The sequence below is a fragment of the Lepisosteus platostomus genome, chromosome 5 (genome assembly GCF_059453375.1).
Source record: "Lepisosteus platostomus isolate fLepPlt1 chromosome 5, fLepPlt1.hap1, whole genome shotgun sequence".
Lineage (NCBI taxonomy): Eukaryota > Metazoa > Chordata > Actinopteri > Semionotiformes > Lepisosteidae > Lepisosteus > Lepisosteus platostomus.
Window position 1 is genome coordinate 14,470,671 of NC_142615.1, and position 26,404 is coordinate 14,497,074.

At 44.3% G+C, this 26,404-nt stretch overlaps 1 protein-coding gene, 1 long non-coding RNA gene and 3 other non-coding genes across 5 annotated transcripts; 3 read left to right on the top strand and 2 right to left on the bottom strand.

Moving 5' to 3' along the window:
• Positions 1-6,182: 6,182 nt before the first annotated feature.
• On the top strand, positions 6,183-6,275 carry trnar-ucu (transfer RNA arginine (anticodon UCU)). The gene is made up of 2 exons: positions 6,183-6,219; positions 6,240-6,275. It is a non-coding gene; the product is annotated as a tRNA-Arg (tRNA).
• Positions 6,276-14,464: 8,189 nt separating this feature from the next.
• LOC148663848 (zona pellucida sperm-binding protein 3-like) lies at positions 14,465-15,371 on the top strand. Its single transcript, XM_088630891.1, has 4 exons — positions 14,465-14,658; positions 14,736-14,853; positions 15,052-15,152; positions 15,230-15,371. Exons 1-4 carry the CDS (start codon positions 14,465-14,467, stop codon positions 15,369-15,371), a joined length of 555 nt encoding a protein of 184 aa, XP_088487017.1.
• A 103-nt stretch (positions 15,372-15,474) lies between these two features.
• Positions 15,475-15,823, top strand: LOC148663849 (uncharacterized). Its single transcript, XR_015937142.1, has 2 exons — positions 15,475-15,653; positions 15,732-15,823. It is a non-coding gene; the product is annotated as an uncharacterized LOC148663849 (long non-coding RNA).
• A 2,650-nt stretch (positions 15,824-18,473) lies between these two features.
• trnav-aac (transfer RNA valine (anticodon AAC)) lies at positions 18,474-18,546 on the bottom strand. The gene has a single exon. It is a non-coding gene; the product is annotated as a tRNA-Val (tRNA).
• A 109-nt stretch (positions 18,547-18,655) lies between these two features.
• trnaf-gaa (transfer RNA phenylalanine (anticodon GAA)) lies at positions 18,656-18,728 on the bottom strand. The gene has a single exon. It is a non-coding gene; the product is annotated as a tRNA-Phe (tRNA).
• Between the last annotated feature and the right edge of the window lie 7,676 nt (positions 18,729-26,404).

Here is a 26,404-nt window from a genome sequence, read left to right on the forward strand (position 1 = left end):
TAGGGTTGCTTGAATCTATAACAAAAAAAGTGACCCGAAACTTCCTACAGATTCAGCCATTCAAAATGGGTGGGGTATTTCGTGGTATAAATTTTGAGCTTTTAAATTTAAACTGTGTATTACAGCATGTTAATCATCAGTCATTAAAAAGCTGGTATATTTTATGAAAGCAAGATTGCTCAGTTGGACAAAAGTACACAACCTACCTTTATCAGAAATATTTATGCATTAAAGCCTTTACCGAAGATATTACTAATAGTATTAATAATGAATGACTTTGGACAAGCTGTAAACTCAAAGTATAATTTCTTTAGCACATTTGTACAAGCACTTGGAATCTGTCCAAGCCCTACTTTGTCAGGCATTCTCTTTTACTGCAATGGACATAAAAACTCCCTTGCTTTTAACAGAGCGTTTCATAATTTCTAACTACGAAAATTATTTAAACTGCGACACTTATCATTCAACCAGAGCTCAAAATATCACAAGGATCCTCAAGAGCACAGCAAAGACTGTATTAAAAGATACTTGTATCAGATACATGAGAATCCAGGCTTTTTTATCAACGCTTTCTTTTCTGTATACCAGATATTATGGAACCACTTCAGTAGGATGTCAGCCAGCCAGATTCCAGGAATCGGTACTTTAAAGAAAAAATACACACCGGTATTCCATTTCTCCCTTAATATTTTCAGCATCGAAGTCTTTAACTAACATGTGAAATAGCGTGTTAAAAAGTGGTAGTTTTAAGCTTTTCTGCTAATATAATATGGAATCGCGTATCTAAAGAAATTAATAATGATATGATTATATTCGTGTACTGCGATTTCTTTGAAAAAACAGAATAGCAATATTATGGACAATTAATTTACTTTTATATTTCTAAATATCACAACATGATCGAATTTAAGTCATTTTGATAACAATGAACAGTCACCTATGCGTTACAATATAAACATTTATATTGATTTAAATCGCGTTTTGATTTAAATCGCAAACGCGTGTTTAAATATATGTGTTTTTTTATTCACAATCAGACAAATGCAACATAAATTGATATATTTATCTTCTAGGTATCTTAATAAACTTTCAGCATAGCTTTCTCCCTGTTTAGATTTATTTTTCTTGGGATCTTGGGATCAAACGTGGAAAGATTAGATTGTAATCGTTTTTATTTTTTAAATCCATTTTAGAAAAGTGTAATCTATACTAAAAAGCTGTACACCACCTTGCTATAAAGATACATATTGTAATACTTTTGGGCTCGGATAGGACGGACACAAGAACTCAGACTCAGGAAATAGCAGTATAACCTTGTTCATGCAGTGGCATGTTACATTATTAATTTGGGTGTCTCCTCTTGCCAGAAAGCTCTAAATTGCATTTTGAGTGCGGTTTTTGACTTTTTTTAAATTGCAACCCATAAATAAAGCTGATACTGTTTAGACTTTTAATTATTTTAAACTGTATTACAGCAGCACAATGCAACGTAAATTGCAAAAATGCACTTGGAATCTGTCCAAGCCCTACTTTGTCAGGCATTCTCTTTTACTGCAACGGACATAAAAACTCCCTTGCTTTTAACAGGGCGTTTCATAATTTCTAACTACGAAAATGATTTAAACTGCGACACTTATCATTCAACCAGAGCTCAAATCTTTCCATGTTTGATCCCAAGATCCCAAGTAAAATACATCTAAACAGGGAGAAAGCTATGCTGAAAGTTTATTAAGATACTTAGAAGACAAAGATATCAATTTATGTTGCATTTGTCTGATTGTGAATCAAAAAACACAAATATTTAAACCCGCATTTGCGATTTAAATCAAAACGCGATTTAAATCATTATAAATGTTTATATTGTAACGCATAGGTGACTATTCATTGTTATTAAAATGACTTAAATTCGATCATGTTGTGATATTTAGAAATATAAATTTGTTTGGTGCGAGTGAGGTTTTATTTAATCTCTGACCCAGGGAAATGTTTTATTTTTTCAAAGAAATGTTTGTTGAAAAAAGAGTTATGACTCCAGTGGGATTCAAACACACAGCATGTGAGGTAGGAGTCAGGAACCTAACCCACAGTGCCACCGGCAAGGTCACATGCAGAGTGCTGAAAAAGCACTACAGAAACATTATCAACAGACAATGTACAGCGTGTACTATTCTTGTGTTGCGGTACATGAATATAATTATATCGTTATTAATTTCTTTAGATACGCGATTCCATATTATATTCCCTTTTAATCAAATTCTAAAAGTATGCTTGTTGACTCCCGTATCACATTAGTTAAAGACTTCGAAGCTTAAAATGTTTAGGGAGTAATGGAATACTGGTGTGTATTTTTTATTTAAAGTACAGAGACCAGCCATATACTGTATGTTTATGTTCCAAAATTAATATCGTTTATGGCCTTCACACGCGTTACAGTATGCTCCTATTCTTTTTATGCTCAGGTACTAAGATTTCCCTTCAGTGGTAAAATTACATATGAATATTCAATGCTAAAATGGGCACAGTAAAGACATTTACTGTAAATCTTTCTACGACTGACCAACGGACTACGAGTGCCCCTGTTGGTCAACCAATCACATACCGCGGTATTTTGCGTCATCGCGCGTCACAATGCGCGACGCCGTAGCCAATTACCTCCGGTATGTGTCTGTACTGCGCACTTTGAATGGTTGCATCTGTACCTTCCAATCACTGATGTCGCACTCCCTAAACCTTAACGTGATGTTTTGCAGATGTGCAGTGTGCTTTTACTCCTGTATTAAAAACGACCTCTGTTGTCGGGCGGAGTTGAAGGAGAACTAACTGCACAGAAAAAGTATGTAACGATAAAATGTTTCTACACTTCAGAATGTCCCTTTAAATCCCTGCTCACACACGTCGGTGTGGGGAGCGGGCAGGTAGAGAGCTTTTCCAGAAACTCATGATGTTTCTCATGGGGTGTTACCTGCAGTAGTATCTCTCTCCACGCCTTTGGAAAGAAAAGAGTGGCTCCAGTGCAGGGTAAGGTCAGAACAGCTGGTCTGATTGTCTTAGAAAACAAGAAATTAAAATCAACAGGGAAATTGAACAATACAGAAATCAGAGCAGTATACAATAGGAAGCAAGCAAACAAAATGCTCAGCAAAATCGTAGTTGAGTAAATTGGTGTAAAAAAAATATTTGTAAGCGAAGGAGAGCCCGTGCTGCGTGTGAAACACATCAATAGTTCAGCATTTCTGAAACGTTTAATTGAATTGACAAAGAAATCCTCTCCTTAAACTTCAAAAAAGGATTATCTGTGGAGCCAGCAGGCGTAACACTGCAGTTGCCCGTTTCTCACAGGTGTTTGAAGTTGTGGATAACATTTAGTTAAACCTAATAACTGGTTGGGCCACCCTTAGAAGCAACAACTGCAATCAAGCGTTTGCGATAACTGGCAATGAGTCTTTTACAATGCTGTGGAGGAAATTTGGCCCACTCATCTTTGCAGAATTGTTGTAATTCAGCCACTATGGAGGGTTTTCGAGCCTTAACCGCTTTTTTAAGGTCATGCCACAACATCTCAATCGGATTCAGGTCAGGACTTTGACTAGGCCACTCCAAAGTCTTCATTTTGTTTTTCTTAAGCCATTCAGAGGTGGACTTGCTGGTGTGTTTTGAACTTGAACTTGAACTTTATTGCCATATGTAACCGGTACTGGTACAATGGAATTCTTACTTACAGAAAGTCTCTCGATTGTAAAACAAGTGTAAAAAACAAGACAAAGTGCAAACAGTGCATCAAGACAATGTACAAACAAACAACAGACAATGTGCAAGTAAACATGTAGACAGTTTGAATGTAAACAATACAGACGTGTAAACAATGACTGGAGATGTGCAATAGATAAGAAATCATAAAGAGGTAGATGGTGATGGTGTAGGTGTGGTCCAAGGGGGATGGCTAAATTTGTTCGCCAGTCTCACTGCTTGTGGATAGAAGCTATTGAAGAATCTAGTGTTAAGTGTCCGTATGCTCTTATATCTCTTGCCTGAGGGCAGTGGGGTGAAGAGCTCATGCCCGGGGTGGTGACTGTCCTCTGTGATGGCCAGAATTCTACCACGGCAGCGGTCCTCATAGAGCTGTTTAATCTCGTTGAGACCGCAGCCGATGATCTTCTGGGCCATATTGACCATTCTCTGTAGTGCCTTTCTTTCTCGCGAAGAGGTGTTACCGTACCACACAGTGATCCCGTTGGTGAGGATGCTCTCGATGGTGCAGCAATAGAAGTTCACCAACACATGTATTGGCATCCCCCATCACTTGAGGCACCTCAAGAAATAAAGGCGCTGCTGAGCCTTCTTCATGATAGAGTCAGTGTTCACAGTCCAGGTTAGATCTTCAGAGATGTGAATTCCCAAAAACCTAAAGCTGGTGACTGTTTCCACTTCCGTTCCATCAATACTGAGTGGGCTGTGAGTGTATGGCCTGTGTCTCCGAAAGTCCACTATTAGCTCTTTCGTTTTCTTTATGTTCAAGTCCAGGTTATTGCTATGACACCACCTAAGCAGCTGTACAACTTCATCCCTGTAAGTGGACTTGTCATCATCACTGATCAGTCCTATTATAGTGGTGTCATCGGCAAACTTAATTCTTTCTTGTTGCTGTGTCTTGCTGTGCAGTCGTGAGTAAATAGGGAGTACAACCTTGGACTCAGACAGCAGCCTTGTGGGGTTCCAGTGCTCAGGGTGAGTGGTGTTGATGTTTTATTGCCTATCTGCACCACCTGTGGTCTCTCGATAAGAAAGTCCAGCAGCCAGTTGCAGACAGAGTTGCACAGACCTAATCCCCTGAGCTTTGTCACCAGTTGACTGGGTATGATGGAATTGAATGCTAAACTGTAGTCCACAAACAGCATTCTCACATACGAGTTCTTAGTGTCCAGTTGTTCCAAGGTTGTATGCAGAGCCAGGGAGACAGCATCATCCACTGATCTGTTGTTCTGGTAGGCGAACTGCAAGGGGTCCAGGGACTCTGTGATGGAGGAGTTGATGTGTGACAACACCAGCTTCTCCAGGCATTTCATCACCACAGATGTTAATGCTACTGGGCAGTAATCATTCAGGCATGTCACTTTTGTCTTTTTGGGGGTTGGAACAATAGTGTTATTTTTAAAGCAGATGGGGACCATGGACTGTGACAGGGAGGAGTTAAAGATGTCCGTAAACACTGTGGTCAGCTGGGCTGCACATGTCCTCAGGACGTGAGGTGGTATCCCATCAGGCCCTGCAGCCTTACGGATTTTCACCCTGCTCAGAGTCTTCTGCACGTCCTGCTCTGAGAGTTTCAGAACAAACTCGCCCTGCACACTTGGGGTCTTCTCAGCATTGCCCGTGTTCAGAGCATCAAAGCGGGCATAGAATTTGCCCACTTTGGATCATTGTCCTGCTGCAGAACCCAAGTGCACTTCAGCTTGAGGTCACGAACAGATGGCTGGACATTCTCCTTCAGGATTTCTTGGTAGACAGCAGAATTCATGGTTCCATTTACCACAGCAAGTCTTCCAGGTCCTGAAGCAGCAAAACAGCCCCAGACCATCACACTACCACCACCATATTTTACTGTTGGTATGATGTTCCTTTTCTGAAATGCTGTGTTACTTTTACGCCAGATGTAATGGGACACACCTTCCAAAAAGTTCAACTTTTGTCTCGTCAGTCCACAGAGTATTTTCCCAAAAGTCTTGGGGGTCATCAAGATGTTTTCTGGCTCATCAGTGGTTTTCGTCTTGGAATTCTGCCATGCAGGCCATTTTTGCCCAGTCTCTTTCTTATGGTGGAGTCATGAACACTGATCTTAACTGAGGCAAGTGAAGCCTGCAGTTCTTTGGATGTTGTTGTGGGGTTTTTTGTGACCTCTTGGATGAGTCGTCACTGTGCTCTTGGGGTAATTTTGGTCTTTAGAAATGGCTTTATAAACTTTTCCAGACTGATAAATCTCAATCACTTTTTCACACAGGGCCATGTAGGTTTGGATTTTTTTTTCCCTTAATAATAAAAACCTTCATTTAAAAACTGCATTTTGTGTTTACTTGTGTTATCTTTGTCTAATATTTCAATTTGTTTGAAGATCTGAAACTTTCAGTGTGACAAACATGCAAAAAAATAAGAAATCAGGAAGGGGGCAAACACTTTTTCACACAGCTGGCTCTGTGGCGCAATGGAGAGCGCGTTGGACTTCTAGGCCTTGATAGAATGAAGTCATTCAAAGGTTGTGGGTTCGAGTCCCCCCAGAGTCATGTGTCATTTTTATTGAACCTTTCGAAATCCTCTAGGGATTGGTGTTGATCAAGTCAAATACAGGACTTCTTAAGAGTCCACAGTTGAAAATGAACCAGCAGCCACAAGAAAGAAATAAGCACTGGACTGTGATCACATCACTCCTGTCCTGGAGTCCTTGCACTGGCTTCCTGTCAACTTCAAAATCCTCAAGCTCACCTATAAGGCTCTCCATGGCTTAGCACCTCAGTACCTGTCTGGGTTATCGCCCTACTCCCCACCTCACAACCTCCGCTCTTCTAATTGTGTTTTCCTATCTGTCCCCCAGTCCATCTACACTCTATGGGTGACAGGGCCTTCTCCTGTTTTCCCCAAAGCTCTGGATCTTTATCCCCAAGGATATCAGAGAGTCACCTTCTCTAAACTCCTTCAAATCCAGACTCAAAACCCTCTTCTTTAGAAGAGCCTTTAATGAACTATTCTTTACCCCTCTGTTCCTACTGTATTTAATACCACCATCTATTGTCTACTCTAACTGTGTATTCTCATCCTGCTTATCTTGTGTATTTTTTTAACTTTATTGTTGTCATTCTGTAAAGTGCTTTGAAAAGCCACCTTTAAAGGCGCTATATAATGTAAAGATTATTATTATTATTATTAATAATGAACAGTGCATTTAACACTGAGCACATGTGGTCCTTCTTTGCAAAGGATTGCAAAGGTTGGGAATTAGCTTTTCACTCGTGTTGTTGAAGACCGTATCCTGGCTGTGTTGCAGGAAATGTCTGGATGCCATCACCGGATCAAGGAGAGGATCAGGGTTTTGGGAAGTCTTTTTGATGCCTGACACTGTGTGTTTCCTGGTTGTAACGGGTGTCATTCTGGACCTAAACAACAGAGAACACCATTGAAATCGCTGAACTGCCTAGCGGACACTTTGTCGCCTTCTTCTGACCTGTAATTAATGCGATTCTCTGAAAACGTGGCACGTTGTATCTGTGCTACCTTTATGGAGGGTGACCATACTCATAAGGATCATAGATTCGATCACAAGCATCTAAAAACGAGAATGAGAAAATGACATCACGCTATAAGGCTGAATGGCACGAATTCTCCTGTTCCTTCTGCAGCAAATGTGAGTTTTTTTGCTTCTTAACACTGAGATAGTTGGAGATATTTGGCAGCTGTGGGATTCCAACTCAACCCTCAAAGAGACTGGAGCTTTAATCCAGCTCTAAACTAAAAACTGGGTGACTTGTAAGGGCTGGTAGGAGAGGAAAAGAATAAATGCTTCTTTTTTGGTCTTTAGCTACTAAAAGAAAGGAAAAAAATATTTGATTATTATTTATTCACCAGTTGTTTTGATCAAATCATTGTAACGCAGTGCCATATTAAGGTATAATATGTACATGAACGTCATGTCTGAGTCGATGATGGCAGCTGAGTATCGCTGAAGGACAGTTCATCATGAGTGGGTAAGCCTGCATAATGAGGGAGAAGAGATCAGCCTCTCTGACGCAGTGTCCAGTGACACTAACTTTCTGTCCTACTGTTCTCTGCTAATGTAGAGGGTGAATGTTTATTTAGGTGAATGTAAGGTTTCATTCTTGTAAAATATTTCCAAGCACTTTTTTTGTTGCTGAAAATTAATCTTATGCATTTGAATGAATTCCGATATTGTCACCTAATTCTATACATTGTTTCATCAGACTAGAACATTTAGAGGAGCTCAATTGCATTTATGAATTGCATAGTGATAGTATTTCTTTCCGTTTAAATACTTCAGTCAAAAATGTAGAGAAGGTGCTCCTGTTTTCACCATTATAAGAACTGTGATGCACCAGTAATATTTACTCTCACAAAAGTATTGTAATTGTATTGTTCTGTTCTGTAACAATCTTGAGTGACACAAACCTTCTGTTTTACTGCACTACACTTCTCCAGAGGCCAGTTCAGCACACAAGGATCCTCAGTCAAACAAACACTGCAATCGCTTGATAAAAGCCATTCCTCATTCTTTCTCTTAGTATTGGTGCAACTTTTGTATCCAAAGAAGGCGATTTGACAATGAAAGGTGCAATCATCTTAAAGAGAGTCTTCATGAAGGCATGCACAGCTTAAGGCACATGAAGCTGAATCCATGAGCTGATTGACACAAAACAATGTCACTTCACATTATCCGCAAAGCTGTTTTGCTTGTCTGACCACCTCTTCGTACTTTACAGTGAGCGCATATATTTCAGTTTCTTCTTTTGTATTTTCCTTACTATTTTACTGTCCCTTTCCCCCATGTGGAGATGTATCCACTGCCAAAACTGCTGTCTGATTATTTAAATTATCTGTAAAACTGTTACATGACTTCATCTAATTGTAAATTTATAAGACAGTCTGTGAGACATTTGTGAGAGTAGCTGAATCCCAGGGCTGGTGTGGAATCACACACAGACAGGTCTTCTGTGTGATCTGAATCCCACTGCCCAGAGCTACAGACTGGTCAAATGGTCACTATTGTAGACACGACCATCGGACAATCGGCTACAAATAATCAATATACTGATCATATTGTCACTACTGGTGTTTATTACATAAATACTATATATAAATAATAAGATAATTCCACACTCATGTGTGTTATAAAACATTTATAAACATTTTGGGAGGCTGACATACAGTAAAGAAAGTAATACTGAAGGGCTGGAAGTCCTGGAAAGCGTTAATAGAACCTTCTTGCTTTCGACCTGGAACAGAGCCCACAACTGCCAGATCAGTGACCCCTGAGCCCAGTTCACAGAGAGGAGAACCAGGGGCTTTTCTATGTCTCTAAGAGGGCTGGGAGGAAGGATAAAAGGGGGAAATGTGACATGAGTCCAGGCTGTTCTGTCTGATATTGTTCATGTAGCAGCACTGATTGTCTGAATATCTTCTGGTTCTGGATTGTGAGGATAGAGAGCAGTACGGAGTTGAGATCCTGTCTGAGTGTGAGTCTGAGCAATGAATCTGACTGAGAAAAGAATAATGATTTTTTATTCTGCCTGAGAATTTTCCTGAGAATTTTTCCTGAGAATTTTTCTTCTTTTCCAAGTGGTGTTACATCCCCTTCAGATACTCTACACAGACTGCCAGAGAGAAGAGGAGAGAGAGATGGACAGATAAGAGCACACACAGCAAGAGACACATACGTCTTGATTTACTTTGAAGCAAGTGTTCATTTCTTTTCAGGAACAAGTTGTTTTTGAACTTCAAGAAATTCATACAACTTCTGAAAGATAAAATACAAATCTTGCTTCTCAGGACAGAAGAAATGCTGCAAAAAAATGCCAGTGATTTGTGAAAAGCAACGGGAATGTGTCCCTCTGCAGCTGTTAAACAAAGGGCTGGTGGGTCAAACGCACTCAGGGACGTGCTTCAGATTGTGATGATGTTAACATAATCTCCGCTAAAAATTGAAGGGGTTTCTTCGCAAACCCTCTTGAATGTTGCAGGAAATCTTCGTGTTTTACTCGTGTGCAACTAAAACAAGTAAACAATTCAGTACCTAAGTCAATGTCCAAGAAAACCATCCTCACGTGTGGAATTTTTCTTTAACTGGCTGTTGGGAGAATTCATTTATACACCCGTTGTATCCTTAGCAAAAATATTTTAAAATTAGAACACAGATTTGTTGGAGAACTTGACAATCCTTGACAATCATTATTAAATGAGCATTATAGAAATGTGCGTTGATATTTTTAATATGTACCTTAATTGTAATATATATATAATTGCTTTGATATGGATGTTCATTTGAAGGAATTGAGGAAACTATGAAGGATCGCAGAACAACCAAAGATACATTTGGGCATCTGCTATTGGTAAAGATTAACGAATACAGTAAGTGTGAAGCTTGCACATACACGAAAGAAAAAGATCAGCTTAAATTCACTTCATTAGACTGACGGTGTGTATAGCAATGGATGGTTCCGATACATCGACCTCTGGGTTATGGGCCCAGCACGCTTCTGCTGCGCCACTCTGCTGACAGCTGTCGTAGTGTGATTCAACACAACTGCTCTATCTTTGCTTTCTAAAAGTGCGCCCGAGATGAAAAGTTTCAACGGCAAACACAGACGTCACTTTGAGCACTTGGTCTTTTATAGTACGAATCATCACACGCTGCTCTACATGGGCGTGTCTTCAAGATCGTTGAGAACCAAACCTTCTGCTTTCCGAGGCAACTGATTCTTTCCTTGTTAATTCACAAATCTTCAATGGGAATCAGTGAAACGAAAACCAAACACATGTACACACTCGCGTCCTAGCCTGAAAGAAAAATGATGGAAGCATTTGAGAAATAACAAGAGTAGTCTGAACAGCTCCAGTCTATCAACTGCTCTACAAAGTGATCGCTACTTCCACACCCAGTTTATAACGCTGAAAATGATTCAGGAAGCACAGCAAAGTTCAAAAAGCAGTGGTTGAAAAGCGTCTAGATACATAAAATGACAGTTTCTCAAAAGTAAAATCTTAAGCTTTTAAATATTGTCATCCATATATTTTCGTTTTTCTCTTTTTTACATAACACGCTTTCGAGAAATAGACTGTCTTGTAATGAAGGCTGCATTAGAAAATGTGTGTCTAAATTAAAATCGGGTTTATGACTTCTGCGTTTTTCAGCTTTCTTAGCGCTTGGGTCTCGATTCAGATATTGCAATGAAAGCAACAGAGGAGTAAGTTTTCCTTTTCTAAATCAAAGGTGATCTGCTCACAAGGAAGTATAAAAACTTCAGCGTTTACTTTTTGAAGACAGCAAATTGTCGAAACACTATTGCTTCATAAGCTAATAAGTAAGGTTTCTGAGCACGCATTGTATTACTAATGCTGTTATTAATAAAAAAAAAAGCTTAAATTCACATAATGGAATTTGGACGGCTCAAAGTAGTCTATTCCTTGTACAACTTTACTTGCCCGCTGAGTAGAGTTTAAAGCAACGGCAGCAGAAGTAGCAGTAATAGCAACAACGTGGTTAGAGTGTCATAATACACTCTATGAAATTATTGCGGCTTCAGATCGTTTTGTTCTGTTGAAGGTGCCTACAGGGTCTGAATTGCTGACATTGGCTGTGATCTTTTTTCAGGTTTCATGAAATTCTTCACATATTTGAAATATTTAATTCGGGTTCGCCTAATACACGGTGCAAACCGTACCTGCAGCAGAATGCTGTGGCACATGAAGCCGTTTTGTTTATCGGTTGTAAGGATTTAGGAGCGTACTACAAATCGAGCAAGCGAAAAGAAAGTTAAACAGGAGTCACTTTTTGGATTGCTAATTCATTGTGCTCTGCTCGTCTAGGTTCAAATCCTATCCTTGTCATGGTTAAGGCCTGAGACGTGTGTGTTTTTTCTAAACGGTGTTTGCATTTGTTTCCTCTTTACTCCTGTAAACTCAGGATTTTTTTTCCTTGGTGGCAACAATACGCTTCTGTAAATGGTAGACTCTGCTTTCAAATTAGCTGCACCAGGCATTCGGATACAGAAAAACACAGGGATTTAAAATTCAGGAATATGAATGGCCAATTGCTTACAGCTAGGGTTTTTACGTTTTCTTATTTAGCGATTTGTGTATCAATCTTTTAACAATTCATTAAAATGCTAACAATATGTAAAATCAAAACAACAGCACCGTTAAATGCTGGGGAGACAGGTAGTTTTTTTTTTTTCATCAGATGCCAATCTCTAATGCTGTGTGTGAGAGCTTACGTACCTTTCCTTTTCTCACATTTTCTGACAACTATTCCAAAGGGGCACCCTGTCAGCTCCTAATACTTTTTAAAAGTCTGCCTGCATGTTTGATTATTGTCGTTTTATTTAGAAAAAGTTCAATATTGATCATAACTAAAGAAAATTAGGATCACGAATAAAAAAAGGGCTGAAGATGCGAGTCGCTCTTGAATCAGAGCTGGGCGACACGGGCTTCTGTTCTGATATGATTGTACGAGAAGCAGGAGGAATCTCTTCTCTCCTATGGAGCATGAGCTGAATCAGGAGGGAGACATTTCGTATGCTCGTGCATATGTTAACACATGACCTACATCGTAAAACTAAATTAAAAACTAACATTAAGTTGTCAAAGACATTCATTTATATACAAACAAGAGACAGACATAGCAATGGTTCTACATTAACTTGTCCTACACTGATCAGACTAATTGAAATGTATGAAAGCCCGTTTCTGCCAGGGAGTTAAAAAAACGCGCTATGGTATCGCAGAATTCCGACTAAGTAACTCAAAATTGCGACTTGGTAACTCAGAACTCCGACTTTATATCTAAAATGTTCTTTAGCTCAGCTAGCAAGGCCTGGATTCAAGCCAATACAGTGAGGCACGAAGTAGGGTGGGAGCGGCGAGGGCACAAGCCCTAGAACCCGAATCCGTTACAATAACAAAAGCATAGACAATGAAATATGGGCTTTTCGAAGTCGCAAATGTGAGATATAAAGTCAAAATTCTGAGTTTTTAGGTCGCAATTCTGAGATACCATAGTGCGTTTTTTTTTTACTCCCTGGCGGAAACGGGCTTCCATTGGTTCTCAGTGCTGCGAAGCAAAAGCAATCTCTGAGAAATCAGACAAATTATTATCAGAACATGTCAAAAGCTGATCAGTATTTCTTTACTGGAAAACAAAGAAATGCTTGTATTACACATTTTAATATGACATGCAATTACACATGAAAATGAGTAAAATTATTTTCATTGCAGTACGTGTTGATAGAACAGCCCCCTCGATAAAAGAAAGTGTGGACGGACGTGTCGCATGTTCCGTACTCTGTCTGACAGCGAGTTTAACACACTGTCCTTGGAAATTAGAAACTAATTGAACAATAAATTAATCTGAGCTAATTTTACACGTGTGGGTGATTTAATTCTGTCGAAATTACGTGGAACTCCTCCGCTGGGGTCAGATACACACGGGAAAGTGTTCAGGCGGCTTCACGGAGTCCCGCCTCAGACTGGAAGCAGGTTCTAATTAGACGCTGAGAACAATCCGGGTCTCTGTGTGTAATTGATTGTGTTGATTGAGCGGTAGTGCGACCATGTGTGTGGTAGCATAGTCCTACTAGTATAAAAACCTAGTCACCGCGTTCACACTTTATGCTCTCTTGCTTCAACACAGTTTGGTGGTTTATGTGTCTTACTTCTGTAGCAGTTTAGCGGGACGTCAATTTGGCAATGCGCTCGTTTCTCTTTGTGCTGTGCCTGTGCGCAGGGGCCGGGCTCCCCGCACTGATCTCCGCCGGGCCGGCTGGCTGGGACTCTCGGGAATTAGCGCTCCAGGCCGACCTCCCGGCTCCTGAAGACGCAGCCCAGTCGGAGGACTTGAACCTGGCAGATGCGCCCTCCGAAGACCTGTCTGCAAGCGAGAACGACTCGCAGTCCTTGGCTCCCGACTTTCGCCGCCTTCCCGTGTCCAGAGACGCGTACTCGCCGTACTTCGACAAGGAGAAGATGAAGCCCGAAGCCGGCAGCCGCCCCTTACCCGCCTACATCAAGAGCGTCCTGTTTCCTCCCCAGCGAGGGCGGCAGCCGGCTCGCCCGGCCATCGGGGGCACCCGAGGAGTGGCTGTGTGGTGCGACTCCAGCAGGATGTACGTGAGGGTCAGTCGGCTCCTGTTCGGCTTCAGCTGTCGGCCATCGGAGGTGACCTTGGGCAACTGCAGCGTCAGCCGAACCACACGCAGTTACTTCTACTTCATCTACGGGCTTCACGAGTGCGGCACCGAGCGATCTTCATCTACAGGCAGTGTATCGATGTGAGCTGTAGGGCCAGTATCGGGGTTGCCTTTCCTGGGAATATCCCTTCCTCTGTGACCCTGCAGGTTGTCCAGGGCCGCCTGGTGTACTCCAATACTCTCCGCTATGCCCCGCCCTCCTCCAGTGCACCTGTGCATCGCTTCATTCCCTTCTCTGTGCCGGTCAAGTGCTCCTACAACAGGTAGGCAGGGCTCTGCTGCTGCTGAGAAGCCACTGAGAAAGTGTCCAGAAGCCCCTCATCCCCTCTGTCCTGCAGGTTCCACTACTCCTACAAGGTTGGCTATGTCCCCACGTGGGCCAGGAGAAGGACCTTCTTCAAGGACCTGAAGAACAAACACAGCTTTGTGCTGCTCACCACCAACTGTAAGCTCCTTGAGCGAGTGGCTTCACCTGCCTGCAGGGGGTGCTGTGTGCAGGTGTAATGCTGCCTCTCTCTCCAGCCCACTGGGTCCGGCTCTCTCCCAAGGATGAGTACTTCCTGGGTCAGCCCATGTACTTCCAGGCCACTGCCTACTTTGCCACAGCGGAGCAGAGGCTGTACATCCACTCGTGTTACGTAACGGGGAAACCAGACCAGCACTCCCAGCCCCGTTTCCCCGTGATCGACAACTTGGGGTACGGCCCCTTCTGGGAGGGGAGGTGGGCAGGAGCCCTGAGAGCCTGCAGGGGTTCATCCTTGTCCTTGTCCCCAGGTGCATGGTGGACAGCAAGGCAGATGGCTGCCTGTCCAGGTTTGTCCCCTCCAAGCAGAAGGATGTGCTCCGCTTCACAATTGATGCCTTCCTCTTCCAGAAAAAGCTGTCCAGGAAGGTACTGCTCTCAAAGGCTGCTCAGCCTTCTCGCTCTACTGATCCATTGTCTGCTTTCACAGCCATGATCTAGATGTGAACCAGACTGTGGCAGCTGTAGTGCCTAGAGCTGCCAGCTTGCCTTCACTGATGGCAGAAGGTCCTTCTCTGTCCCTCTATTGGCCTTGATCCCTTAATGCTGTGCCTTTCCCTCTTGCAGCATGAAGTGACTGAGCTGTACATGCACTGTGTCATGGCTGTGGCTCCTGCTAAAGCAACACCAGGGACCAAGTCCTGCACCTACAACAGGGAGGCTAAGAGGTACTTCTGCAAGGAGCCTGCTGAGGGTGCTCTGGGACATGCCAGGTTTAGGCCTCACCTGTCCTCCTCTCTTCCAGGTGGGAGGAGCTGTATGGTGACCATGAGGTCTGTGCCTGCTGTGAGTCCAGGTGTGCTGGCAGTCGGAATGAAGGTGGGTCTGGTTCTCTATCCCTTGTGGATGCATCTCTGCTCAAGAGACAACCATGCTTGGACAACTGAGGAATGATCCCGTGCTGGACAAAGGGACTGTTTAGATGAGTAGACTGTGGGTCTCTGGGTATAGCGGATCCCTCACTCCTGGGTGTTGCTTGTCCACAGGTACCAGGAGCCTGGTGACCAGCAGTCGGGTGGCTGTGGCACCAGTAGAAGCTCCTCTGGATGTGGGAGCTGACTGGACTGAGGATGAGGAAGGAGACCCTCAGAGCTCCAGTGAAGATGCTGAGAGCACCAGTGAGGATGTGGAGGGAGCAGAGGACTTTGGAGATGTTGGCCAGTGGACAGGTAGGGTCTGGCAGGAGGAGCTCCTGTAGGGGTGGTGTCCTGCAGTGTAGCTGGATTGTTCTCCTTCTTCCTCCACAGGTGCCTGAATGAAGGCTCCAGCCTGGCCCTTGTGACTCTCCTGCCTCCACTTGCCTTGTAATGGCAACATCTCAATAAAGCTGTGAAAGACCCTTCTGCCTGCCCTTGTTTCTTTATGGTTTATAGGTTTGAATGGGGTGGAGGAATCCAAGGGAAGTATTTGTGGGGGTTCCCCTTTCAAGAATGCTTCCCATATTGCTGCCAATGAGGACTGAAAATGGCTGGAGTAATAAAGCGTTGTACTGGGGGAAGATGGCCGCACTATTCCTTGGGCAGGGCAGTGTGCCTTTTTTTTACTGGGGGAGAGACAGAGGTGTTCAATATACTGGAAATCCTCCCGTTTCTGAGAGGGGTAGTGCTTATGGAGTATGAGTTGCTACTGTTGTGCCCAGTAAGAGTGAGATCTGGTGTCCCATTCTAGGCTGCACAAACTGACTAAAAGAAACACAAGGAAGGAATTGTCAACAGGGGCTTGGTGTAAAGTAGGCCTTCCCTTCCTTAGCAGAGGAACAATACTGGTGCGCAAACATCAGTGAATAATGGTACAGTTAGAATCTTGGAGGTCTTGTCTTATGGGTGTTGATTTCACAGTATTGGACAGTTATGGGAAGTATTAGGATTGAGACAGAAGATCCCAGTACTTGACTGGCAAGACAGGTGTTCACAACCACCTCTATCAGCAGCACAGACTGTGTAGATTGAGACTGAACGCTTACTACACAAAGCCTCTCCCCTGTTTCAGTGTCCCATGTCATGAATTTCAAGTGAATCCTAGTCTTCCTTTGTGACTACCTATAACTTGCACAAATCCTGCTGGCCCACAAAGGCTGTCAATTTTTAGCCCTACTGCACTGCCCTATTAAAGCTTCAAGGATTTAGGATAAACTATTTTATATAATGGTTCCAAAGGTGGCTTCTCAAAGCACTTGACAGAATTACAATAAGAATACACAGGATAAAACAATTCCAATAGACAGAGGAGACCATGGATGGTGGTACTAAGGAAAGTAGAAGCAGAGGGGTAAAGAATGGAACCAGTTCAGTAAAGGCTCTTCTACAGAAGAAGGTGTTGAGTCTGAATTTGAAGGAGTTTAGGGAAGCTGACTCTGCTATCCTTGGGGAGGGAGTTCCAGAGCCTGGGGGTATAACAGGAGAAGGCCCTGTCACCCATACAGTGTAGACGGGCTTGGGGGACAGTTAGGAGACCAGAATTAGAAGAGTGAAGGTTATGAGGTGGGGAGTAGGGTGATAATAGATCAAACTGCTACTGAGGCGCAACTGAAATGTGACGGCATGTTCTACAATTTATGCAAGAAAGGGTAATGTTAGGCTTTTATGGACCGTTGGTACAACAGCAGTGCTCAAGGATTCATTTCTAATATTGAGGACAATGGGTTATATACCCATCGTTCTTACCAAAGGATCAGGGACCTTTTGCTATATAAAAAGACTCCTTTCCACCACTAATTTATACAGGTTTGGTTCATTTGGGTTTTATCAGTTAAACATTTCAGTGAAGTCATTGTCCTGCTCGCGGCCGAGCCCGACACACTGTACCGTCTGGTTTCTGTCGCTGGGCGCTCACCCTGCGGTCCATATGGGTCCTAATGCCCCAGTATATGGTAGTGGCAATTTCCCTAAGGAAACAAATACTCCACATTAGTCTGAATGCCACATTCTTCATTGGTCCCATTACATCACAGAAAAACAAAACTACTCACTCTTTAATCTCGTCTAATCCAAGACGCACCGAATATCACAGTCTTCTTTTAACACGCGTGCTGTGATTCCTCTATGTAGCAGAAATGACAACCGAGGAGCCGAGAGATTATTTCAGCATTTCGCGTCTGAACGGAAAACACAAACGACCAACTTGGAATGACTTGCTTTTGACGCTTTTCAAAGCCTTCTTTGTGCACGACGACTGCGCCACCAAGCAAACTACATAAATATGAGAAAACACGCAAGAGAGTTGTCACTCAGAGTGTCGAAGGGTCGATGTATACTGGGGATCAGTTGAAATGCAACGTCAGGACGAATTATGTCACACGAAGAGAGCACAGCCCTTTCCGCCCTGCCGCGTGTGTCTCGGTAACTCGCTGTGATCGTATAGTGGTCAGTACTTTGCGTTGTGGCCGCAACAACCCCGGTTCGAATTCGGATCACGGCAGATTAGGGGCGTCTGCTTTTCTACTCGCACGAATGAAGGCAAAAAAAAGCCAATCGATGTGAACGAACGGCGCTTTATAGAGGAGTACTGCCTGACTGATCGTTCATGAACGACAGAGGCCACTCCGACCTCTTCTCGGTTTTCTTCAATGACTTACTAAGGATCTTCTTCACATTCGCCCATGCAGGGGAAGCCAGTTACACCAAAGCAAACGCAGGAAAGTGCATTTCAAGCAGAGACCAGGAGGGACTTGTTTACACCGAGAGTGGGCGGAGAATGGAACAATGCGCCCAGCCCTGTTGCTGGAGCCGATTCTTGATGAGCTCTTGGGCTCACTAAGAGGCCCCCGCTGGATGCTAATCTTTCTGTTGTTCTTGCAGGTCCTGCGCTGCTTTTGAGCCGACAGAGCTCGTCCTGGTTTGCCGGCACAGCCCAATTACAAATGATCGGCTCCGCGTACAGAAGGAACGTGCGTTTGGTACAAGAGTGCACGAAGGCACCGGAAATACATTGGGAACAAATGACCGGTCGCTGAAGACCTCTGTGAAGTACAGGAGCGTGCAAAACGAGGCTGTTTCCACCCGGTCTCGAACCGGGGACCTTTCGCGTGTTAGGCGAACGTGATAGCCGCTACACTACGGAAACCTGCAGGGACTGCTGCTGGTGTCTCGCTTGCGTTTCGGGCTGAGAAAGGGACGCGTCACTTTAGGCAGGGGGCGCTGGAGAGAGGAACAAAGGGCGCGATGAAACAAAATGCCGAAACCCGGGATCGAACCAGGGACCTTTAGATCTTCAGTCTAACGCTCTCCCAACTGAGCTATTTCGGCAGTGCGCAAAGCCCACAGCCACCTGCTCCAGCCTTCCTGTGTTGTGGCATGAGCGCACCAAGAGTAGCGGGAGAGTGTTGCAGGAACGTCACTCAGAAGGAAAGCCACCCAGCTGCGCCCTCTGAGCTCTGTCCAGCGCATCTTCCTCGCATGGACTCCTGCCTGCGACGGGCAGGAAACAATTAGCAAGAACAGAACGGCACCCCATGGGTGTCTCATGACCGCACCTTAGGTTGTGACACGTGCAGGTGTGAGGGGTTGCCGGGCTACTTTGGAGCAGAGCTTGGGCGGAGGGGGGGCGGGAAAGCAGACAAAGAGGTGACACCTCAAGGTCTGCACGATCACAGCTCTCCGCCGCCCCAGGCTTCCGCTCGATAAGCTACTGGACACACCCGCCCCTCCTCACACAGACCGTGGAAAAGCCCCCGAGTGGGAGGGCTCGCTCTTCCTCCCAGGAGCTCTTGGACACGACGCCCAGACAGGGCGCGGGGAGCTGCCGCCTGCAAACACGACTCCAGGCAGGACTCCACTCCGCAGGAGCCGCAGAGCAGAGGAGATGAGGGCAGCTTAGCTCCTGTGCAGAGACCTGAGCTGTTGTTGCTGTGGATGCTGTCTTTTCTGCACTCGGGGTAGGAGTGAATGTTGAGTTGCCCTTAGAAATGAAGCAGAGCACTTCAACGGCACGGGTGTGTGTGTGTGTGCGCCCTGGTGATTCTGGGAGACAGATCGAACCTGGGCTAAAAGAGAGGGGGCTTAGCCCTCTTCCATTTGCTAGTTCAAAGTTGTACAACCCCTTTGTATCTGCTAGGCGGCGCAGTCGTCGTGCACAAAGAACACTTTGAAAAGCGTCAAAGGCAAGTCATTCCGAGTTGGTCGTTTGTGTTTTCCGTTCAGACGCGAAATGCTGACATGATCTCTCGGCTCCTCGGTTGTCATTTCTGCTCCGTAAAGGAATCACAGCACGCGTCGGCTTCCAGCATGCTGGGTCGGGACACGATGCTGGGGGTTGGAGAGAGCGATGTCTTCCTCGTTAGTATAGTGGCAAGTATCCCCGCCTGTCACGCGGGAGACCAGGGTTCGATTCCCCGACGGGCAGTAGCTTTTCTTTCACCTCCTTAGAGAAATGACTGCCTTTCACTTCTCTGTTTTCTTTCACAGCGTCGTGCACCTTTTCATTGCTCTCGCTTTCAGAGCCTCCGCACGGCACACGACTCGACATCAGGAAGCACATTGAAGTGAAAGCAGGAAGCGCTGCGACATGCACTGTGCAGATCCCGCCACACTAAGAGGTGAGTGGGTCTGTTCGATGCACAAAGAACGCTTTGAGAAGCGTCAAAGGCAAGTCATTCCGAGTTGGTCGTTTGTGTTTTCCGTTCAGACGCGAAATGCTGAAATGATCTCTCGGCTCCTCGGTTGTCATTTCTGCTCCGTAAAGGAATCACAGCACGCGTCGGCTTCCAGCACGGTGGGTCGGGACACGATGCCGGGGGTCGGAGAGAGCGATGTCTTCCTCGTTAGTATAGGACCTGTCACCTGTCCCCACCTGTCACGCGGGAGACTGGGGTGCATCAGGACGCGCCTTGAAGTGAAAGCAGGATGCGCTGTGACATGCACTGTGCAGATCCCGCCACACTAAGAGGTGGGTCCAGTGGGTCTGTTCGATCACAGCGCTAGGCGAATCCCCAATCCCCTTTTGTGCGTGGCGACAAAAGAAGTCTGTTCCCGCCTGGTTTCAAACCGGGAACCTTTCACGTGTGAGGTGCACGTGAAAACCACTACACTACGGAAAGGTGGTAAGAAGGTGTCCAGCGGCCCAGCGTGATTCAGCTGCTTCCAGTGCCTTTATTGGAGTGCGCTGATGGACCGTGCTCTCTCTCCAGAGACCAGCACGCCTGTCATGGACGGAGCAGGAAAGGCGGCGCCACATTCTACAGCCCTCTCCACGCAATCGACGAAATCGGGCTACTGAAGTGGAGAAAATCGCCTCTCCAGAAAGTGCAAATATTATCTTGGAGAATATAAATCCTATTGCCAAAGGTCAGCCCTGTCTACCAGAGTAACCCTCCCATCTCCTGCAGCGATGATCAGCTCGTCTCACACGCGAGAAGTTTCAGCTGGAAACAAGCGCCCCCTCTTCTCGCACGTTTTGCACGTTCGAGTAGTTTAATGCGGCTCCTTCGTACACGGTGCTGATCTTTTGGAAAGCAGGAGGCAAAACTGACACGTCCCCATACCAGGAATCGAACCCGGGCCGCCTGGGTGAAAACCTTTAATCTTAACCGCTAGACCGGAGCAAGCAACCGGACATCATGCAAGCAAACTACATAAATATGAGAAAACACGCAAGAGAGTTGTCACTCAGTGTCGAAGGGTCGATGTATACTGGGGCTCAGTTGAGATGCAACGTCAGGACTTTCCCGAATTATGTCACACGAAGAGAGCACAGCCTTTTCCGCCCTGCCACGTGTGTATCAGAAACTCGCCGTGATCGTATAGGGGTCAGTACTTTACGTTGTGGCCGTCCTGATGTACCCCGGTCTCCCGCGTGACAGGTGGGGATACTCGCCACTATACTAACGAGAAAGACATCGCTCTCTGCTTAGTGTGCAAAACACTTACTTGCAGCATTGTGGGTGCTGTGGTTTAAATGCTATTGGTTTGTGAACAGAATACCCCTATCCCAGTGCATTGTGCCACATTAAATTTAACGCACGAGAAAAAGAGATTCAGAACGCAAAGCTGTGTCAGTGTTCTGTGTAAAAAATCGGTTTGAACATCACGGGAGCTGTTTTTAATAAGCTGCTGAGTAAAAATTATTTTTATTAATTAACATTAATTAACAAACAAGCATTAGTTTTATTCGCTTACAACAACACAAAACCAAACACAAGATTTACACACACATGAGGAGACTGACGGAACACGTACACACATTTAGGGTGGTAATTACCTAACAATACACTATACTTTTACAGGACTACACAGGGCACTAGAATTACTAGGACATTATTTACACAGGTAGGGTCAGCCGCTGGTCATCGTGCTGACCCTCAGACTCTCCCCGGCTACCACTCCCAGCATGCCCAGCGGTACTACGAGTGCCTAGGGGCGATTCCTCCTCACCACCAGGCGAGGGCGTTACAATATGGACTCCCAGGAGGCTCCCATACTTCGGATTCTTGCGTTCTTATCAGAACATACTGATGCGCAAACATATTCATTACCATATTTCAAAGCATTGGAATAATATATGTCGTACAGCAACACAAAAACAGGAAGACAAGTATCACAGCTACTATAATCGGTGTTAGTAACTTAAAGAAAAACATTCCCCCTGGCCCAAACAGTGATTCTAACCAGGAGAGAAATGGGTGAGGCTGTAGAATGAGGCATTAAAGCACATACATAACAAGATGCATTAAATTTCTTTAACTTTACAGTATGATTTATAAGTTTATACTCATATCCCCCTCATTATCAGTTTCATTCAGCCAGTTTGTATACAAAGAGGCTTCGCATTTAGATTCTTCCTCTTTCTGGGTGGTGACAGGCTTCCACATAAAAAGGAAAAAGGCTGGGCACATCAGTCCCAAGCATGTGATCCCCATCTATCCCTGTGGAGACATCACTCCTGCGCGTTGCTCAGTTCGTTTGTGACCTTTTTACAGTGGGAAGCATGAATTCAGGGCACCCTTTCCGTGACTTTCACAGCAGTCGCAGTGGTCAGCAGCCTTGCTACGGCCCCCTCCACCTGAGTGAACACCACTTCTTTTTCCTGAAGTCTTTCACCAGAAGAGTAATAACTCTTAGAAAAATCTACACATTGTTCCACTGCCTCAGCTGTGCCATTTTGCAGAACAATTCTAGCTGAAGTTGTAAAATTTCTCATTGGCCCGTTCCTGCAAAACATCTTATTATGAACAAACAAATCATAATAATAATGTGCATCTAGAGGAATCACTCCCAAGGGTAACCCCCCCTTAAAACTATATTGTTCTACCCATCAGGTTCTGCCACTAGATAAGAGAACCTTTCCCATGAAATCATTTTTTGACCTTCATGATCCCTTCAGGGCGTACAATAAGCACAGAAGCAGCAGCTTTAGTCCACATGTTTTTCAAGCAGGATATTAACAGTATGATCATAACGAATAATACCAGACACACAAATATGTATTGAACCAGAGACCCTCTCCAGGTTCCTAGCACAGACTGTAGCCATGCACCAATGCCCCAATTATCTGGATTATAATTATGATATATATTTTTCTTCATCATAGATGTGCTTTGCTAAGTCATTCATTTGCTAATAATTGTCTAGAATACAAGTACTGTTTAGTCTTTGCTCACCTAAACAGCTGTCTATCACCCTAATAGAGAATGGCCTAAAACTGTGATTATAGCGAGGAGCATACAGTTATTTCCATTCTAATACATCTGAGTTACACTCAGACTAAAAGCAGGGCTATTTACCCATGCCAGTAAACCTAAATACTGCCGTCCTTCGGATGAGACGTAAAACCGAGGTCCTGACTCTCTGTGGTCATTAAAAATCCCAGGGCTCTTCTCGAAAAGAGTAGGGGTGTACCCCGGTGTCCTGGCCAAATTTCCAATTGGCCCTTACTAATCATGGCCTCCTAATAATCCCCCTCTATGAATTGGCTACATTACTCTGCTCTCCTCCCCACTGATAGCTGATGTGTGGTGAGCGTTCTGGCGCACTATGGCTGCCGTCGCATCATCCAGGTGGATGCTGCACATTGGTGGTGGTGGAGGGGAGTCCCCATTACCTGTAAAGCGCTTTGAGTGGAGTGTCCAGAAAAGCGCTATATAAGTGTAAGCAATTAATTATTATTATTATAAATAATCACCTCTATCAAAGGGGATTACTCCCATGAGCATCTTTTATAGCAATACAATCCCAACATGAGCTCCGATTATTATTTGTGGCTGACTGATAAAGTATTGATTCCATATCCCCATTTTATCAAAGTAAAACTCATTACACTTAACAGGTACACTGTCATCCCCCCTCAGGAAGCTCAACAAACACAGAAACAGTTACAATATAATAATTAATGTTCACTCAGTCTCTGGTGCAGTGGTTCGGTGTCGGCGCAATGCGTAGATCCAGCGATCTCATCCTGTCACTCAGATGGCAGAGTCGGTAGTCAGTTGCACTTGATATGGTCCTTCCCAGCAGGGTTGCAACATCTGGCAGGGTATATCTTCCTCACCTACACCCCACTCGCCAGGTATCAGGTCGTGTCTTCCCTCTACTGGAGGTCTCCAAGCGTCCAGCACCTTTTCACCAGCCCCGTGCACCACTTCAATTAACAACCTACAATACTACAATAGAGAATTAGCAAATTCAACAATCCATTAGCCAAATTCATCCCTCCAGGAAGTTTTGTTGATTGGCTTGTGATGACATCAAACAGGCTCTATTACACAGTTCTGTTTGATCCAGCCCGCATTCCATGGCGTTCCTTCAGTCTGATGTCTAGTCGATCTTTTAGAGTTCTGTTCCTTCATTGCACTGTTCCAGCAGACTGAGGGTGATCTCAGTCCATCTCACCCCGAATAATGCAGCCACAGCCTGTCCCTTGATCATAATACAAGCGGTAGGTCAGTGCCCACCGAGGGCTTATCTCCATCATCAAGTGTTTGGTAGACACAGAGGCAGTGACAGCAACCCACTGGGAAAACAGATGATAAGAGCCAAGGTTTCCCTTTACAATTGTAAATTGTAAACATTTGCTACTGCGTGAAAGGTTTCTCAGGAGCAGGCCTTTTGAGCTGTAGCACCTGCACCTGAACTGTAGTTGAGTTCCTTTGATAAGCATCACATTGAGTTACCACATAAGTGGCTACTGCTTCAAACACGGTCCCCACCCAGGTGTCCGACAGAGTGCATTTGTCGAGCTACAAAGGGCATTAGGCTGTGAGGGCCTGCAGAGTGTCCAGTGTGCTGGCAGCACCACACTCTTTTCTAACCATGTCCTTTTCTCTGCTTTAGAGGCCTCAGCCTGAATATCCTGTAGCTGTCCCCTTTTCACCAACAGAGGTCTCACAGGGGTCTCAGACTCCTGTTCTACCTGGACTGTGCACCTGACAGCTACATCTGCAAAGTTGTTCCCTCGAGTTACTGGAAACATTTCTTTATTATGTGATTTATACTTTACCACAGCTACTTCAGCCAGTAGCTGCAAAGCTTCTAACAGTTCAGAGACAAACCCAGCATTCTTGACTGGAGTCCCTTCCATGTTGGGGAAATCCCTATTCCTTCACTGCCATCCAAAATTGTGGCATACACCAAATGTATATATACAGTCTATATAAATTGCTACAATTTTCCATTTAGCATATTTACAAGTTTCAATTAAATATTTTCATTCGGTCTGCTAGTTCTACACCAGATTATTCACAGTTTATACAGCCAGGCAGGTAGCCTGCACAACACATAAACACGGCCCCTTGGCCACCGCATCAAGGGGTCCTGAATAATAATAACCCACCAGACGATGCCTATCTCCATGCTCCTGCACCAGCACAATGGCTCACAACCCATTTCTTTCACTTACAGACAGATTACATACAGATGATCCGTCTGAGGGAATCCAGTCCAGGGCCAGTGCCTGCAAAAAAGCTTGTCTCAAAACATCAAAACCGGTTTCTGCTGCAGGGGTCAAGGCAATTTTGTCTTTAGACTGCACTACCCCCCTTAAACCAATACGTCACTGGACAAGCTCGTTCTGAGAAGGCATTCACCCTGGCTTTATCATGTAGTTGGTTTTATACTCCTTTTTTTTTCAAGATCCAGTACTTGGAGTAGCCCGGCCTTATGGATTCCCTCATTAGGTAAAACAATCACAATATCACATAACTCTATTGAGTTAGGTTTACATAAATGCTTTTTCATGCAGTAATTCCTTATAAAATGCTACAGTCTGGGCCTAAAATAGGTCTGGGGTGTCCCCCACCCACATCAGTAGTTGAAACTGTACATCTTTACCCAAGCAGACTCTGACAGCTTATATTTGCTTTAAACACAACCCTTGCACTCCTTCTCCTGTAGCCTCCTGTTACCTGTTAGAAAACTTTATATCACATTTTTATGCTGTTTTAGTCTAAAAACAGAACAGCTGTGCTCCTGTGTCCCCCAGTTACTGCACACTGTAAGATTATTTCACTTTTATTTCAATCCTGAGATAAATTTAGGAAGGCTAAAGAGGGGTTTACTAGATTAAAGCTGTTAGTTCACGCACGGCTCTCGTTTCAGCTTCTGACATGTTCTTTAATTGTGAAATCAAGCCTCTTTCTTCCAATTTCTCCAAAAAACACATTTTTTTTTAGTAACTGCACACCAGCTTATTAGTAGTTTTGTCTTTGGGGTTTTATATCTCGGTATAACATGAAAGTCGCACAATAGTTTCGACAAACTGGCGGCTCCCTTTTCTCCTCCTTGGGAGTCTTTTTACCTCCCATTTGCAGCGCTCGCACTTCTGCATGCATGCTTCGCGAGTTATTAAATCAAATCTGTCTCCACTGTCCGTAATATCAGGAAAGCATAGTTGTACATTCTTGGCAACATCAGGTTTTAACACACTCAAGTAAATTTGTTTTATTACTGTGGAAGTATCTTCATTCACTTCCTTTTCATCGGCTAACCCCGAG